The sequence below is a fragment of the Astyanax mexicanus genome, chromosome 7, assembly GCF_023375975.1.
Source record: "Astyanax mexicanus isolate ESR-SI-001 chromosome 7, AstMex3_surface, whole genome shotgun sequence".
Lineage (NCBI taxonomy): Eukaryota > Metazoa > Chordata > Actinopteri > Characiformes > Acestrorhamphidae > Astyanax > Astyanax mexicanus.
This window is the reverse complement of record NC_064414.1, coordinates 42,885,314-42,903,693: the sequence shown is the minus strand read 5'-3', so window position 1 is coordinate 42,903,693 and position 18,380 is coordinate 42,885,314. Positions and strand designations below refer to the sequence as shown.

Genomic DNA, 18,380 nt, shown 5'->3' with positions numbered 1-18,380 from the left:
GACTGTGGATTTGTGGAGTTAAACTCTTTAGAGATGTTTTTGAAACATTTTTCAGCCTGATGAACATCAGACTTTAGATATATTACAGTTTTTTTCCCTCTGAGTCCCACCTAATTATCTGCTAATACTAAAGGTGCATATTCTTTGGATTATTTTCCTCAACAAATAAATTACACAGTCTTATATTTCGGCCTTATTTTTTATTCTCATTTGGTTCTCTTTACGTGCATTAAGGACTTTAGATAAAATTGAATAATTTATTCATAACACTTAAACATTAGTGTATACTAAGCACCTCCCTCTTTAACACAGTCATGCTCACTACTGTATGTGTTGTTTGGGTATTATTTAGGTGGTGGGTTATTCTAAGCACTGCAGCAACTTTGGCTTGCTGGTGGTGTGTCAGTGTGTGTTGTGTTAGCATGAGTGGATCAGACACAGCAGTGCTGCTGGAGTTTTTAAACACCTTGTCACTGTTGGACAGAGAATAATCCAAAAACAGCATCCTGTGGGCAGCATCCTGAGCAGCAGTGCAGCATCAGATGAGCTTCTGTTTCTGACTTTACATCTACATGGTGGAGCAGCATGGTGGTACCAGTACAAAAAAAACTAACACAACTCCACCATGCGAGTGTCACTGCAGTGCTGAGAATGATACCTGGCCTGTGGTGGTCCTGTAGGGTTGGTTTGTAGGAAGTAGGACTACTTCTCTGCTGTCAATAATAGTACTAAAATGCTGTATCTAAGGGAGTATTAATTTTTTTATCACACTTCCACTTTTACTTTACTACATATTTTGGATTAGTTCAATACTTTTACTCTGATGCATTTTTATGTGCTGTATCGTTACTCATTACAATTATAAAAATGTTAGGAATCATTCTAAACCATCTTAATATTGAAAACCAGAGCAGTAGATGTTCTGCAATGTTACTGGGTTTGATGAAGCTGCTTAGCATTAAAGCTGATCTTATAAGAAGACCTCGCTGCTCCCATTTTGCCTTTCACTCTTAGAACTTTACATTGAACCTTTAATAAACCATAGCTGTACAACTACAAACAAAAGGCTTTTATTACCACAAATAGCTAAAACTATAAAATCCTATGGTTAACAGAGTGTTAACAACAAACTTATATCACTGTAGTAAAGCTGTGTATAAAAAAGTTACCCACCTCTACCAATCTGATTAAAAACACAACAGTAAAACAAATAGAACAAACCCCCAAGTATGGTGAAGAATTAAAAAGCAATTAAAATCACTCTCCAAATGGAAGGAAAAGGAAGTAAAATCCCTCCATCCAACCATTTTTTTTAATTGTGATGAAAGATGATGAAATGAAAAATGCTAATTTAACAATAACATTTCACACAACCATTTAACATTAAATGTTTTTTCAATGTTGTTGTAAGCTTTTAACTATTATAATACGCTTATTGGTTTTGTGTAGAAGTGATGATGATATTGTCTAGGTTTATTTTAGGGCAGTTTTACTCAGTTCTTTCCTAACCCCAGATATAAAGCAGTAGTAGAGCAGTGTAATGGAGAAACTTGTGACCCACACACTTCCCTTCAGACTGATACTGAAGGTGTTGCCAAACCCTGTTCTTGTGGGTTGAGCTAGGCAGGCCATGACGCATGCGCAGTGGGCGGGTGGAGAGAGAGAGACAGAAAGCTAGAGAGAGAAAGAGAGAGAGAGAGAGAAGAAAAGACTGTTCATCTGCATTTCTAACACACTTCAGCTCCACTGCTCGGAAGGAAAATTACCATGAGATTTTACCAGAGAATAGCATTCGTCTTGCTCCTCGTATACCTCTTTGAGGATAATGTACTCGGTAAGTACTTTTAATTCATTATTTTCTTTTCATTTTAACTTTTTTATGATCTGTGTACATTTAGTATATATATATTGGATATTTTCTTTTCTTTTCTTTTTTTATATTATAAACAGCACCAAAATACAAAGTTTAGCCACCAAAGTGACCAAAAAATCCAAATTATCCCAGAATACTGGATAAATGTAAATTTATATTTGATAAAATGACATGCTTATAATATAAAAGTAGTTTAGGAGTCAATAATTGGTCTAGTCTAGTTTTATGTATTGCTAGTTAACTGTAACCTCAGTCTAGCCAGTGTCAGGAAGTCAGCAATGAAGCTGAGAGTCTGTAGGCTGAACTATGAAGGTCTATAAACTGTTTTTTTTTTTTAAATCATAATTAAAGCTAGATAGCCAATATATTTTTATTTGTATGTAAAGTATTTGTTTTATTATTGTATATATGAGGAATATTAGAAAGCATAAATGTGTCTTATATATATTGTCATAGAGGTGTGCCATATTGTGGCGTAGATAAAAAAAAACTTGATAAAAGCATTATTTATAAATGTTTTTAATTACTATTATGCTTTAAAGGAATTTTTATATAACTGTTTATGTTTAATATTCTGCATTTTTTTTTTTTTTTTTGCATTGTATTATTTTGGTATTATTTTTATAGCTTTTTTAGCATCTACTAAATGTTTAGATCTGTTATAGTAAATAAAACCTTTATCCTATTTTAGTAATATATTCTTAAAATTAAAGTTTTAATATCATCGAGAATATTGTTATCACATAAATAACTTCAAATCTTATTATATTGTTTTAGGGCCATATCGCCCCCCTACTATTTAATGTATTTAATCATTAAAAATCTGCTCAGTGCGTACAAATGTCACATTTACACTGATGTAGAATCTCTAATGTTGATTAATGTGCACTGTCTCTGGTAAATAAATAAATGAATAACTAAACTTATGTTATGATTGAATTTAGGAGCGCCAGCACAAGGCAGGTACAACTGGGTGACATGCAAGCCTGATAGCAAAAATGCAAACTGTATCCAGAAACAGGGCCCCTTGATTGACATTTCAGGGGCCAGTCAGCGACTTCCCCCAAGTGCCACAAAAGACATGTGAGTGTCATTTCTTGCCTGGGGACTGGGAATGATGGGTTGAGGTGGAGTGTGTCATATCTTTTTTGAGTTGTTGTGTAAGTGAGTGTGGATTTGGATCACACTTCAATATTATCTCACTCACATCAATTTAATATTATTAAATTGTGTTTTCCTATTTCGTGTCATATGATTAAGGGACTTACTGTCAAAACAACCAACGCCAAAACATTTTTCACCAAAGTGTCACAACAAACTATAATTTTCTGGGTGAATGACCATATGAATTAGGCTTGTGTGAAAAGGCATGATTTATGAGTAAACCTCTTGAGTGTCCTTTGTCACTGCTGATGAAGTAATAGCTAAAAGTGGAAGAGAAGTCTGAATTTTGCTGTCTTGTTCTTTTACTAAGATATGAAATGAATATTAAGTTGAATTACTTGAACACAGAACAGTTTAAACAGAATTTACCAGAAACTGTTGAATCCTGTTGATTCTTATGGTTTGAAGGCTAACAATGTACACTGTGGTGATGTGTCTTTTTCAGCCACATCATGCCTCAGTTAGTTACTCCATCAGTCGGTTAAATAGAGAAACTTTGAGAGCATGATTTTAGTATTCTCCTTCTGAGGTTTGAAGAACATATTGCTTTATCTGTCTAACATATCTGAGGCCTGTTTTGCTCTTGCTTCACTCATTATAATGATGAAATTTACCACAGAGATTCTTATCCTGTTCATTATCGTTTTCCTGTGTGATGCGTCAGCACAGATCTCGGTGGCTTGTAAAGGATAAAAAGTTGAAAACCCTTTTTTATATGATGAAGACTAAGATAAGACATGGTCTTAATGTGTATCATCTACTTTTATTAGTTTTTTTTTTTCAGTTAAAGGCTTGATTAAGGATGAAAATAAATATTGTATTAAAAATGTTATTAAGACTTAGGACGCATTTGTGATCCATGTAAGAGTACACATAACAGGGAATCAGATGTTAGATTTCATTTATTGGCAGTATGCACTGATTACATACTAAAGTTGACTTCTATAAATGTAAAAAAAGATTTATATTGAATTATATTTTGTTTATTTATTTAATTAAACATTAAAAAGTGAGCTTTATCATACAGTAAATTTAGATACAATGGAAACTTGTCTTTGGCAGTTTGCCATACAAAAACCTACAGTTTTCTATATTATATATATTATATACTTACATAAACAAAACTAAAGAGACTGGATAATCTCTTTATGACAACAATGCACATGACTACTATACTTAGGGGTTGTTTACTATGCCCTTTGTTAGAATGTTCAAAGCAGAGGTCACAAATCATTAGAGCTAGATAAAGATATACATATATATCTGAATATACAAAAGATATATGCCCTTAAAATGTTATTGGTGCCTTTTCTCAAACATAACACCTACACTCGTGCACTCATGTAGTCATAGTTTTGTTATGCTTTGTAACTGTTTGAATTACGAGCAAACCACTATATCATTGTATGTCTAAGCACACCAGTTGCCTTTAAAGTGATAGTCATGTTTTATGACCTATTTTACACAGTACACAGTATTTGTTTTTTTGTTAAATCAATAATCGTAAGGACAGTTTCACAGACAGAGATTACGCCCAGTCTTGGACTAGCCAGAATATTGAATGGAGATTTTCATAGACAGGAAGTATATATATATATATATATATATATATATATATATATATATATATATATATATATATATATATATATATATATAGTCTGGTAAAACTAAACTTAAGTGTTAAACTTCGGCAAACATAGTGTTAAACATTAAAAGTGTTGATTTAACATTGGAAAATGAACTGTGTATGGTTTTAGTAAATATTTTCAATATGTAGATTTCTTTAACAGCATGAAAAGCCCCATATTTATGAAGTTTTCTTACTTCTTGGCACTTCTGAACTCTTTTTATTTCAGTGTTTTGCTTTATGTAATGGATCTTAACTGCCTGTTAAAAACATTTAAAGTTCTTTTTCAAATCTGAAATACTGTGTTGGCTGATATATTGGTAATGATTTGCTTTAGCTCACTTGTTTGTTGGCTTCAGACACTTTGTTCTCTAAACAAAGCACACAAAATGGAGGACTGGGCAAGGAACATTCCTGGTAGCTTGAAAAAAAATGACAGGAAGGGCGAAAGGATGTCGGCTCACTTTGGCTCTGTGCTTCTGTTTTTCCTCCAGTGTTCCAGTAGAGCGCGATGAGGACACCCCTGAGACAGAAACAGAAGAGCAGTCTGGAGAAAGCTCTGGTGACCTGGACCTGGCTGAGAAGAAGCAGGATTGGATGGATGACGGTCCAGTTAAGATGGTTCGACAGGTAGAGGATCCCTTCCTGGAGGAGGCCAGCGGTGAGGTTGATATTGAAAACTTCGTATTTCCTGAGCGAAAGGAACCAAAGCTGTCTCCAGAGGATTTGAAAGAAGATAATAATAGAGGGCTGCAGTCTGCAGTGTGTTTTTGATGTAATTTGGGTGTCAGAAGCTCTGTTTGTAAGGACTCAGAGGTCTTAATGTCTTTATACTGCTTCTTTTTTTTTTTTTTTTTTTTTTTTTTTTTTAAGTCAGTGACCTAAATGTGTACTGGTTTGGAAATAGACTACTCTGTGATGTATACTAGGGCTGCACGATATAAGTTTTGTCATCATCTCAGCATCTCTTGTATCTCCCCGATATAATTTATTTTACTGCAGTGTTCATAACACAGTGGGCATTATTAAAATCATCATGTAGAATCATTAATACCTGTTGAAATTGTTAACAATTTTAATATTGTAATATAATATATATTGCAGAAAAAAATAAGATTTACAATGCCAGTTTTGTTCCAGTATCGTGCAGCTCTAGTGTATACTGCATACTGAGCAATGTGATGTGATGTAAACATTGTACAGCATTAGCCAAAAGCAGATTATTTAATACCCATAAAATAAATGATTAAAAATGTATGTGTAATATAATATAAAGTTTTATAAAAGAAAATATAATTCACCAGAAGAAGACAACATTCTTTGGAAACTTAAATATTTAATATTTAAATGATCATTTAGTGCTGTTTTTTTCCAGCCCTGGTCCTGCAGGACCCCCTATGTGCTGCACATTTTAGAGTTTACCATGCTCTTAACAATCCTGGTCCAGCTAATTAGCTAATTTACACCATATATTTGAGTTTTTAGGGAATGAACTAGAACAGGAAATCACATGTGTATAACAGATAGGGGGTTCTATAAGACCAGAGTTTGGAACTTTTAATTTGGAAAATATTTCAGAGTAAATTCATGGTTGTTACATAGATGCTGGACATAAGTAACTTTTGCAAATATATAAAAATGCTCTACCAATTTTTGTATTTTTTATAAATGTGGTTGAAGTTTTAGGGCTGAGTGATCTTTTGCAATTGCTTTCAGCTTTTTCTAATTATTTTATACAAGATTTTAATATTATTCAAAAAGTATAAATCACTTGACATCAGTAGCCCAAATAATTGAAATTCATTAAAGGTAGCATGTCAGTTACATTTTATTTCCCAATTAAAAGTCTTCCTTCATGTTCTTTGTGATGAATTGTGACTTTATTGCAGAATCTATATTTCCCATACCTATTTTTTTTATACTATTGCTAAACACAGAGGAGAAGTGAGGAACAGATTTTATGGCAGAATTGCAGGATTATAGTATTAAAATTTCCCATTCTGTCTCATCATCAATCACCTGTTCTTAGCAGCTGATGTTTCATTTGTCATATGACCTCTCCTGTGCCACTGGAAAAAAAGCATGAGGTTTTAAGATGGTACATCGTCCTACGTATATGACATGAACACAAACTCACTGCTCAGAGACTTCCTGTTATCACACTTTCATGCTGAGTATGTTTAGCAAGTTTCCTCCGACATGTATTTCTCACGACCTGTTTCTCCACACCCATAGAAAATGTGCGATTTTACTGTTCAGCAAAATTAAGCGAGAGAGGAAATTCATTCTGGTATGATGATAAATGAGGAGTTTTGCCTAGTGGTTTACCACAGAAAACTATTGCAGATTTCAAGTTTTTCTTTTTTTTTTTTAATTTAATGATTATTTATAAAAACTATTTATTTTTTATCTAAAACTTAATGGATGGCCTTTAGCTGTTGAAACAAAATGGCTCTTAGATTGAATGTGTAATTACTTATCTAGAATCTCTGTTTATGCTGATTTTGTGCAATAAAAAACAGTATTGTCAGAAAAGACTATATATTTTACTCTATTACAGGCTTTATATTAAATTGAACATTTGTGGCTCAGTCGTTCAGGTTGAACAGCCACTATCAGTTTTATTATTTATAAAGCAATATTTATGTTATTTTTTTGATCAGTCGAAAACTAAAAATATTTTTAGTCACTGTCTCCAAAAATGAAAGAAGAAAAAAACCTTAATTAAAAAGCCATTTTGTTTCATTCTTATTGGTCAATTTATGAAAACCCTTTGACACACTGTCAAACTGGCTAATTTAAGTGTGCAAATAGAGGTAAAAGATAAAGTAATTAAGAAAAACAATATAACCTTTGGAAAGGCTAATAAAATGCATAAACCATGAGATAAGAAAACTGCATAGTAAAAAATGCAAACATATAAATAAGAGGCACCACCACTTACAATGTGTTTATTACAGCGTGACAACAGCAAGAGAACTTAAATGTGCAGGATCATTAAACAATTTATCAACTAATGGTCAATTAATCTCAAGGTAAATTGATTGAATGATTTTCACTTAACTAAAGTAACTGTTTAAATGTTGAGTCAAAACAGCTTCTGGGCTCCCCCTACAGTCTGGAAGTGCAATTACATTGAGCTGCCACTAAATAACACACATTACACATGCATTTCTTGACAAGCTGTGAGGTACAGATCCAGCATGTGAACTGAGGTGGTAGAGTAATATTACAGGATTTTACACAAATTTAACTCGGGTTACACAATGTTCTCACAGTTCTCACAAGCATTGCCCTGACCACTTCAACACAGTACGTAGTGCAGGTTCTGGTGTGCTGGTAATGTATAATAATAAAGTAACAATAATGAATATGCTATTCTTATTACAGCTTATTAGAGCAGCAACATTTGAAGCTATTATTTTAAGATAAAAAAAAAATAGATTGTTGCTTTAAATATTACTACAGTCTTCCCTTTTTCTGCTCCTAGGTAAGGTTGTTCTGAGGTAATGTAACCACAACATCCTGTAGATTACTCTACCGAAATGAGGATATGAGACATTTTTACCAAGTGGTAAGATCCAGGTCACAACAGTGAAGTCACTTGAAATATGCAAGATGTGATTTTTTTAAAAACCCTTTTCATTTCTGTCATAGAAAATCAAGGTGTTAGACATAAAATGCCATACATGGGCATAATGAGGACAACATAATGATGCATGGCTTCAGTGGTCTATTGTGGACAAACACCTCATTTGTTTCATCTGACCATAAACATTTCTGACTCTAAAAATGTCCATGTGGTAAACTGCACATTTTAGTTGTGAATAATAAATAAAGTTGTCAATTTTGGAGTAGGAATTTCTTTCTGGAAACACAGCTGTTCAGAAAACTTTTTACAATTGGCAGAAATCTGTCTGATTTGTTCTCATGCATGCAGGTCATAAATGACCCACCAGGAAGCAAAAAAACATCTGTCTGACTTTATTTTCTTATTTATTTATTTTTTTCTGTACATTTTAATGCACTATTTTTTATTTATTGTTACTATGTGTATCATTGGTATTAGTTATATACTATTTAATAATTGTTTATTTTGCATAATTATTTAATTATCACACTGATGTTGTTGGTGTCTGAAAACATCAGATATGAAACATGATATGATTCATGCTTTAAACTTCTGTAATTTATAAACCATTTTTAAATACATAAGCCTTTTTATTTTTTTAAAACTTTTTAAAATTTGATTGGAACTTTTGTTTTTACAATTGTATCAGTTCGGCATCCTGATGAATGTGGACAGTGTTTTTTTTTTTAATAAAAATGATTTGTCTTTGACCAAATTAAAAAACCTAGAGGAAGATGGATGATCACAAGCCATCAAACTAAGCTGAACTGCTTAAATTTATACACCAGGAGTGGCATAAGTTATCCAAAAGCAGTATGTAAGACTGGTGGAGGATTAAACCAGGGTTATTCCAACAAATATTGATTTCTGAACCTTAAAACTTGTTTTCTTTCCATTTTTGAGAAAAATGCTCTGCATCTTTTTTGTTATTTCAACCATTTCTCGTTTTCTGCAAATAAATGCTCTAAATGACAATATATTTATAACATTGTAAAACAACAATGTTAATTTTACTCAAACATATACCTATAAATAGCTAAATCAGAGAAACTGATTCAGAAACTGAAGTGGTCTCTTAATGTTTTTCCCAGAGCTGTATATAGTGGGGAAAGAAAGCGAAGCGAGTCAGTTGTGTTTATCGGTGTATTATCCTGAATGATAATAAAAGTCTGTGACTTTTGTTTTGAAATTTCTCCATAATCATTCCTAATGTTGTGGAGTTCGCGGATCTGTGGGGAAAGAGCGCTGCTGCTGCTGCTGCTGCTGCGGGTCCTGGTGTGGAGCTGCTGTTGGGACTGACCGACTTAAAGCGGAAAAGCTGCTGAAATGGTGCGTTTTTAATGCGGAGAACGCAGTGCGGGCAAGTCTGACTCCTGACAGATGTTACTGGATTGTTTAGAGCCGATTATTCAGCTGTAGGAGGGAAATGCGCTGCGTTTCGCTGATCGTGGAGGAGAAAGTGGCCAAAACAAGGCCGGGCAGCGGGAGGAGAGGCTGGGTGAATGGGTGTGGATCCCGGGGCTAACGGTTGCTAGGTTAGCTAACGCTAGCTCAGTTATTAACCTGAGACTGTTATGAGCTCATTTACGAGTCTTACTCTAAATCTGAGATGCCTGAGTGGTCTTTAATAGTACAGACACGGATACGGATACTGATATCTATAGCTAGATAATTTCATTTATTTGTTTTTGTACATGCTAGATAAATAATTAAGACTTTTAGATAGTCCGCCGAGCCTATGTGCAGGTTGCTAACTAGCTAAGCTAACGTTAAATCTTTAAAAGCTTTGGTAGTTAGTCCCTAGTAGCTATTTTAATAAAACAATAATTTGTAGCGTTAACCTACTGTTTAAAAAACGTGTGCCAGCTTCAGAGGTGTGCCAAGGTTACAGTAGCTTATTTTAGCCTGGCCTAGATTTACATAGCCGTCAAAAATCAATGCAGCAAAGTTCACCATCCTTGCTAACATTCCTCCAGTGACAGCTCTGCCCATGTACTAGCTAAACTAGCTTATATAACCAAGTTAACCTAACTGTTTAGATATATACAGCAATTTTTAGGCAGGGAAACCAAGAGCTATAGGCACTTGCTATATAAAGCTCTTGAATAAAATAAGAGACCACTTCATTTTCTGAATCAGTTTCTCTGATTTTGCGATTTGTAGGTATATGTTTGAGTAAAATGGCCATTGTTGTTTTATTCTTTAAACTACGGACATTTCTTTAAAATTCCAAACAAAAATATTGTTATTTAGAGCATTTATTTGCAGAAAAAAATGGCTGAAATAACAAAATCACAGTTATCATTCATCTTGGCATGTCTCCTCCACCAGTCTTACACACTGCTTTTGTATAATTTATGCCACTCCTGGTGCAACGATTTAAGCAGTTCAACTTGCTTTGATGGCTTGTGATCATTCATCTTCATCTTGATTATATTCCAGAGGTTTTTAATTTAGCAAAATCAAAGAAACTCATAATTTTTAAGTGATCTCGTTTTTTTTCAGAGCTGTATGTTTGTATTCTCAGCTAATACCTCCTTCCTTTCCTGCTGTAACAGATCACTCTTTTTGTAGTTAAGACTTGCCTTAATATGATGGAACATTGCTGAAAAATGAGGCAAGAAAAAGAAAGCAGTTTGATTTGTTTGATTGATTGGCTTCAGTAGATTATGACTGATGTATCCTCTGCCCTTTTGCTTACACCCACTGGTTCTCCGGCCTGCACTAGCGGGATTGTAACATCTAGTGTTCAAACAATGCAACTGCATTATATAATTTCTACTGTATGGTAATTTATATTATATGATAAAAAATGCTATGTTCGTTATCATTTAGCACAGTATTGTGGGTTATATAATATTGATCATCAGTAGTTTGGTTGTGTTCAGACAGAAGCACATTAAAAAAAGAGATATCAGGTACTGATGTTAAATGGTCTAAAATTTTGATTTAAACTTATTATAATGGTGTGGTGTGGTGTGGAGATCTGTCACTCCAGATAACACAATTTGACATTAGCCCAAAAGAGCACATGGTGATGAGACCCTTTAAGAGTTGTGTAAAGTTCCTTAGAGCACCGTGTCTTTCACTTTAACTCATGATGTTCATGAGTGACACATACTGAACATCCTGAGTGAATCACAGGACAGTGTGTGAATCTGTGTTCCTTCATCTCACCTTATTTTTAGAATGTATGAGTGCTGGGTTAGTGCTGAAGATAAAACTAGCTCCTTTTAAAAGTATATTTTCGCTTTTAAAGGTCTGTTCCAACCATTTTAACAATTAAAATGCTTTAACAAAAAGTTTTGCGTTACATATAACTAGTCATTACACGACTTTTAGAACATAATTATATGTCCACTCTGGATTCATGACTTGACATGCACCAGACATGCTATGCAGATATTTAGATATGTGTAGGGGTTATGCCCAGATGTTAAGTGATGACCTGTTTTTAACTGTTTCAGAGTTTCCTTGGCGGTTTGTTTGGGCCTATCTGTGAGATTGATGTCATACTAAATGATGCTGAGAGTAGAAAGACAGCAGAGCTGAAAACAGAAGATGGAAAAGTGGAAAAACATTACTTATTTTATGATGGAGAGTCTGTGTCAGGAAAGGTGAGTTATGTTGATATCATTGGTTTGTGTTTTCTAAATGTTTTGCATAATTTGAATGCCTGTGACATTTATTGAGTTTTGGGAGTCCTGTGACATTAGCAAAGTAGGAGAACTTTTTGATAGTTCATTATAGTGTGAATTAGTTCACACTATACATTATAGTATAGAATTAGTTTAACTGGGGTAATTATTTACATGTGTTTTAACGGTTTAGATCTACTTGTTTCAGTATGGAATTATTTTGTAAGCCAAGTTTTTATAACAGGCTCATTATTATTTCTCTCCCACAAGGTTAATCTGAATGTGAAACAGACCAGCAAGCGGCTTGAACATCAGGGAATTCGAATAGAGTTTGTTGGACAGATCGGTGAGTCATATATCCACCAAAATTCACCATGAGTGAATAAAAACTAAAGAAAGCTGCAGTTGCTCTAGTGCTGGATGTGCCTGTCCATTGAATTGTGCTCCACACTTCAGCCTTGAAATGCAGAAGGCTTAGGGAAGCATGTGGTTGTCACATGGTCTGAGCACTTCTCATTCAATGTAAAACAAGCAACCGGCAGTCTTTTCAAAATAACTGCAATGACTGACTGTCTGCTTAGTCATATCCTGCAATGAGGACTTACCAAAAGTGATGTATATTTCGTCATGTGTGTACATGTTTTAAAGCATTATTTAAATATATACAGTCAGGTTTAAACATGTTTGGACCCTGACAAACTGGATTAGAAAAAAAGCATTTAAGATGCAATCAATGTGTTGTTTTTCAGCTTTAATTCAAAGGGGTTAAAAAAAATAATTTAACCATTCAGGTATTTTAATTTATACATAGTTCCTCTACTTTTCAAGGATAAAGGGAAATTGGACAAACTGATATTTTTGTACATATTAGGGGCAGTAATAATGCTTTGCTGTCAATCTATGGCTGAAGTCTTAAATCTATGGACATCTAATGCTTTGCTTTGCCTTAAACTTAAACCGAAATTACAAAAAACAATGACCAGTTGTATTTCCATGTTTGTCATACAGAACTCTTCAGTGATAAAAGCAACACACATGAATTTGTAAACCTTGTAAAGGAGCTTGCTCTTCCTGGAGAGTTGACCCAGAATCGCAGCTATGACTTTGAATTCATGCAAGTGGAGAAGCCATACGAGTCCTATGTTGGAGCTAATGTGCGACTGAGGTTAGTCAAATTTTAAGCAGTCCCTTAATTGCTGTATAAGAAGTAAATATTAATGTAATAATATGTATTGATGTTGTAATGATAAGAAGTATTTTAGTGTATAATCTTCTGTCTGTATGGGCAGGGCAGACTGGCCAAATAAACACAAACATTTTCAACTTTGTAACACTGTAAAAGTAGTGTGTCTTATGGGGGAAACAGATTAAAGACATTTAATATGTAACAAGAAACCCCTCTCAAAAGTTCATTTCTAAGCCTTTTTAGCGAGTGTCAGCAGAGCTAGCAAATGCTGCTAACGACAGTAAATGTGGTTATTCCAAAAAGTAAAGTACATTTCATCTTGTGAAACAACACACAAAATTATTACAGAAGCCCTGCATGGTGATGCATTGCCAGTTGGCCAGTCATTGACAAGCAAATTGAACTGAAGTGATTAGTCATGGAATACTTTAGAGTTTTTCAGTGATCAAACACGTTCATGGGGCAGCAAATAACTCTTTAATTTTGTTTGTATTTGTCTAATTTTCAGTGGTTTATAAATTTTAGCATCTTGATCAGGGTAGATGAATCTATATAAAAGCACATTTTAATGTGATTCTTTGAATGCTTGACAGGTATTTCCTCAAAGTAACAATAGTGCGAAGGCTGTCTGATTTGGTAAAAGAGTACGACATCATTGTCCATCAGCTTGCTACCTACCCTGATGTCAACAATTCCATCAAAATGGAGGTGGGCATTGAAGACTGCCTACATATAGAGTTTGAGTACAACAAGTCCAAGTAAGTTGCCATTTCCTGATACTGGTCATATTCTTATATATTTTCCATGTGCATACACTATCTGGACAAAAGTATTGGGACACCTTCACATGTGTTTCTGAAATCAAGGGGTTTAAAATGAATTTATGCTGCCTCTACTGTCCAAGGAAGGCTTTCTATGAGATGTTGATCATTGCTGTGAGAATTTGATCACATTCAGCTAAGGTACCATAATTCCAGAGAATGCAGTTTTACTGCTCCTTTTTTATCCTCCATTGCACATGTCTGACATTAGACAATATTGCAGAGAGTTGTATTCCATTGGTAGTAATTCTCTGCAGGGACTAAACAAGCATTTTGCATTTTTAGCTATGTCAGCAATGGGTGCAACTTACACTAGTGAATAGATTTTAAGAACATTTGGACATGAAGTGTGTTTGTCTAAATCAATGCTTATACTTAAACTTCCTTAATTTGTAGATATTAAGATTAAAATGACATACAAATAGGCTTTTTGTTCTTCTCTGGACTACAATAAACAAACATGTCAACAAATGTCAATGTCAAATCCTGAAAAATCTAAATTGGTCCGGTTCTAATATTATATATTTAATCACTTATCTTCTGAATCTGATGTAATTGTGCATCACTAATTGATATGTTACTTTGATTTAATAATAATTTTCTAGTTGCTTTAACTGAACTGATTTAATTGATTTCAGCATTGCTTATTCTGATATATTAGTTTTCTTGTTTTGCCACAGATACCACCTAAAAGATGTAATTGTTGGTAAAATCTACTTTCTGCTGGTTCGAATCAAAATTCAACACATGGAGCTTCAGCTGATCAAGAAAGAAATGACAGGAATTGGTAAGAACTAATGAGAACGAGGTCACCCCTTTAAACTTCTTCAATATAGGAACATCCAGTTCAGCCTGGTGGAAACTGGCATAGTGGTGGCTTATTAACATTACAAATGTAATCTTGGCTTGTTTTTGATCTAGGTTATTTTCATAAAAATTCCTTAAGTCATGTGACATTCCTTTAACAGGGCCAAGTACAACTACGGAGACTGAAACCGTCGCCAAATATGAGATTATGGATGGAGCGCCAGTGAAGGGTAAGCTTGGCTTCATAGTGGACAAAACACACATATTGTACAATATACAATTATTTGTAAGGCAGTTATATAGACTAGTGCTGATGAGTAGAATGTTCAGTCTATTGCACTATTGGTTTGTCTTTAAATTTTAGTTAGTCTGAGGTTCCTCTCTCATGATGATTTGAGAGTCTGGGAGTGGAGTGACATTTGTGTTATGTTTCAGTTCCAGAAATGGGGGAAAAAAAAAAAAAGTGTCTTAAAATGTGAATTAAACTTCCTGACAGTAGGTGGAGCCATGGAGCAAGAAACACCAGTTCAATGATACCAGTGCAAATGAATGCACAATTATGGGTTATTTGAACTCTTATCTTTAATTATACAACATCATGTGCTCCTAGAATGTCTATAGTAAAAGAAAATATGTTTTCTTGATAGGTGAGTCCATTCCCATACGCCTGTTCCTCGCTGGCTATGACCTCACAGCTACAATGAGAGATGTAAACAAGAAGTTCTCAGTGAGGTACTTTCTAAATCTGGTCCTGGTGGATGAAGAGGATAGGAGGTACTTCAAACAGCAGGTATAGTACCTTCATAACATATCTGAATATGAACTATTGGATAGAATTCCTTATGTACAACATTTTGTATTTACGCAGAATACAGAACAGTATCTTAATGGTCATTACAAATTAGTAAAGCATTTGGGTAAGCAAGCCAATTCAGGATATAGGCCACACTACAGGGGCAGCAGTCTATGTAGTGTGAACATGTAGAGTCTATGCGTTTTGATTGTTGTTTTCCCCATTGATTAACATACTCGATGACATCAGCTTGCACATCCTAACACAGCATTAGGATATTATCATGGACAATAAATATTGGACATTTCTACCACATACACTACATATGTTTTGTGTTTTTTTTTTTTTTCAAGAAACCCTTTAGCTAGCTCCAGACCTGCTTTAATGTTTTACTTCAGCTTTTATCTAGCCCCTCCAATAAAACCCAGATGTATGCAGAGCTCTTGAAGCCTTTTTACTAGAGCACCTTCAAAGTGGCTTTTGACCTCACTGTGCCCCTCCCCCCACAGGCCTCATTCTGACATTATTGTCTAGGTAGTACCTAGATGGTGTGATACAGTTTCCATTTCCTCAAAACTGATTTAACAGTGCTGATGGGTATAGGCAAGAACTTAAATGTTATGTTGTAGCTTCGTTTAGACACAGTATGACCAGTGGAACAATGACACTAAAAGGGCTCATTTCCAGAAAGGAAGAGATTCTAAAATTCAGGGTATTAAAAAAAGGTTCATCCTTTTTGTTGTCGTAACTGTCTCTACTGTCAAGGGAAGGCTTTCTGCTAGATTTTGGAACATTGTTGTGTGTCTTTGATTGTATTCAGGTACAAGAGCATTTGTGAGGTTAGGATTTATTGTATTTAGCAACATAAAACATAGTTCCTCTGTTCTGCCGTAATTTGTCTTTAGGGACTACACAAGTTGTGTGTAGGAATTTCCAATTCTTGTAAGCAAAGTGAATGTGGATTTCCCTACATGAAACAATTACTGAAACAAGTACTAAATGTCTTTTTTTAAAAATATCCTTTGTAAAAGTGACCTTTAAAATATAGACTGATTTAATGATTTTAGGTGGTTAGTACTTTAGCAAGGTGCTGTAATTAAATCTGTATACATTTTTTTATGTTGTAATCATTTGTAATGATTTAAAATGCGTTTTTTCCCCAAAACCAGGAGATTGTTTTGTGGCGAAAAGCCCCAGAGAAAATGCGAAAACGCAATTTCCACCAGCGCTACGAGTCGCCAGAGCCACGGCCGAGCCTCTCCGCCGAGCAGCCAGAAATGTGAGGAGGGAGGGGTCCAGGAACAGCCAGCCAGGGACACATTTCTTCAGTAGCCAATTGCAGGAGAGGAGAGCAACTCCCACCAAACATTCACACCACCACTCGTCACAGCTTGCGGTGATGAGCTGTGTCCTTCGCCTGCCTTCGCTGTGTCCACTCCGCCGTCCACAGCAAGCAATTCGTTAGCATACAAGGACTTCTTCCACACTATAGAAAGCACTGGAACTGAAGCTACTATCTTATTCTTATAGTACAGTTTGGGGCTTGCACCCTTCTATAGATGAAGATTTTTTTGTTTGTTTTTCCCTTTTTTTAAAGCACTTGCTAGTTATCCTGAAGCTCCAGATAAATAAGAGGCAGCCAGGAATCTAAAAGATACACTTCACTTCAGAGAGCGTTCTAGTGCATGCTGGTTGGTTGGATTGAATCTGGTTACAAACAGCTATGTAGGCTATCGGGACTCAAAGGTCAAGAAATGCAATGTGTTCCGTGTGTATCCGGGCCAGAGTGCCATACTGTTTTTGCAATCGCTTTTAAGATGTAAAAGATTTCTATTTAACTTATTTAGTGTCAAATCTTTAGGTCTTTCTTGCGGATTTCTCCTCATTGTAAGTACATTTTGGACAAACAGATTATATATATAAATATATTATCAAGATATTCAATGTTTTGCATGAGGCTTTGGATTTGAAACTTTACAAAATTACCTAAAAATTATGTTTTACAATGGTTACATGTGAGCGACTTACAGCCCGTGGGTTTAGCTGATAATGGAGTAGCTCACGTCAATATTCTTATTTTTGTTCTCTTAACGTGTTGAGATTTCTCTCAACCTTGCTGCAGAGCTAAATGTAGGCTGCACTGCTTTCACTTTTAGAGTAGTAACATTCTTCTTCTGTTTCTGAAAACCATATGCAGGCATTTCCTCTCCTTGTTTAAGTGTTCAAGTGCCCATATGGTTCTGATTAAATTATGCCAAGTTATATCCCATGCATGACAGCCTGGTTAATGGTTTTGGTACACAGAACAGCGTTCCTTTCCATTTTCATGTTGCTGATGTGCATAAAGTTCTCTACAGGATGGTGAGAATCTACATTCCTTTGGATGTTGAATTACCAGCATACAGGCCATTATGGTTATGATATGAACGACGCTAATCTTTTTAAACTCTACGACACTACTACAGGTGAGGCTGTTCTCCAGCCTTAAGTGCTGTCACTGTAATGCATTGGGAATATTTGCTACATGGATGTGCAGCCATGTAAAGTTATTTGTGGAAAAAAATGTACATATCCAGCCTCAACCTGTTATCTGTTAATCTGTCAAATAAAAATGCAAGTTTATACTGGTAAACATTTGTCTGTGTTTGACTGTGTTAAAAAGCAGCTATGATGTCCAACCTTAGAGAGTAGACCCATACTGTGTTAAACACTTAAACAACTAACAGCTAATTTTATCATAAAGGTAATTTAGAACTAAAACTAACGTTACACAAACACAGTATTTGCTTGCATTACCTTCTTTCCCAGACAAAATATTGTAGAACACACAAACACTA

General features: G+C 34.8%; 2 protein-coding genes across 2 annotated transcripts; both read left to right on the top strand.

The window, feature by feature from the left end:
- The first annotated feature begins 1,686 nt into the window (after positions 1–1,686).
- srgn (serglycin) lies at positions 1,687–6,527 on the top strand. Its single transcript, XM_007256100.4, has 3 exons — positions 1,687–1,834; positions 2,818–2,956; positions 5,162–6,527. Exons 1-3 carry the CDS (start codon positions 1,768–1,770, stop codon positions 5,439–5,441), a joined length of 486 nt encoding a protein of 161 aa, XP_007256162.2. The 5' UTR covers positions 1,687–1,767; the 3' UTR covers positions 5,442–6,527.
- A 2,949-nt stretch (positions 6,528–9,476) lies between these two features.
- On the top strand, positions 9,477–18,175 carry vps26a (VPS26, retromer complex component A). Its single transcript, XM_007256101.4, has 9 exons — positions 9,477–9,627; positions 11,766–11,915; positions 12,207–12,282; positions 12,945–13,101; positions 13,716–13,880; positions 14,624–14,730; positions 14,912–14,980; positions 15,398–15,540; positions 16,713–18,175. The coding sequence occupies exons 1-9, from the start codon at positions 9,625–9,627 to the stop codon at positions 16,824–16,826; spliced, it is 984 nt and encodes a 327-aa protein (XP_007256163.1). The 5' UTR covers positions 9,477–9,624; the 3' UTR covers positions 16,827–18,175.
- Positions 18,176–18,380: the final 205 nt, after the last annotated feature.

What these genes read in the sequence shown, in the direction of transcription:
- vps26a (XM_007256101.4), top strand. An exon ending in TTTGAGTACAACAAGTCCAA is followed by an intron (nt 13,881 to 14,623) that starts GTAAGTTGCCAT and finishes GTTTTGCCACAG; the next exon opens with ATACCACCTAAAAGATGTAA. An exon ending in GGATGGAGCGCCAGTGAAGG is followed by an intron (nt 14,981 to 15,397) that starts GTAAGCTTGGCT and finishes TTTTCTTGATAG; the next exon opens with GTGAGTCCATTCCCATACGC.
- srgn (XM_007256100.4), top strand. Translation starts at nt 1,768, where the DNA reads ATGAGATTTTACCAGAGAATAGCATTCGTCTTGCTCCTCGTATACCTC. An exon ending in CTTTGAGGATAATGTACTCG is followed by an intron (nt 1,835 to 2,817) that starts GTAAGTACTTTT and finishes GATTGAATTTAG; the next exon opens with GAGCGCCAGCACAAGGCAGG. An exon ending in CCAAGTGCCACAAAAGACAT is followed by an intron (nt 2,957 to 5,161) that starts GTGAGTGTCATT and finishes TTTTTCCTCCAG; the next exon opens with TGTTCCAGTAGAGCGCGATG.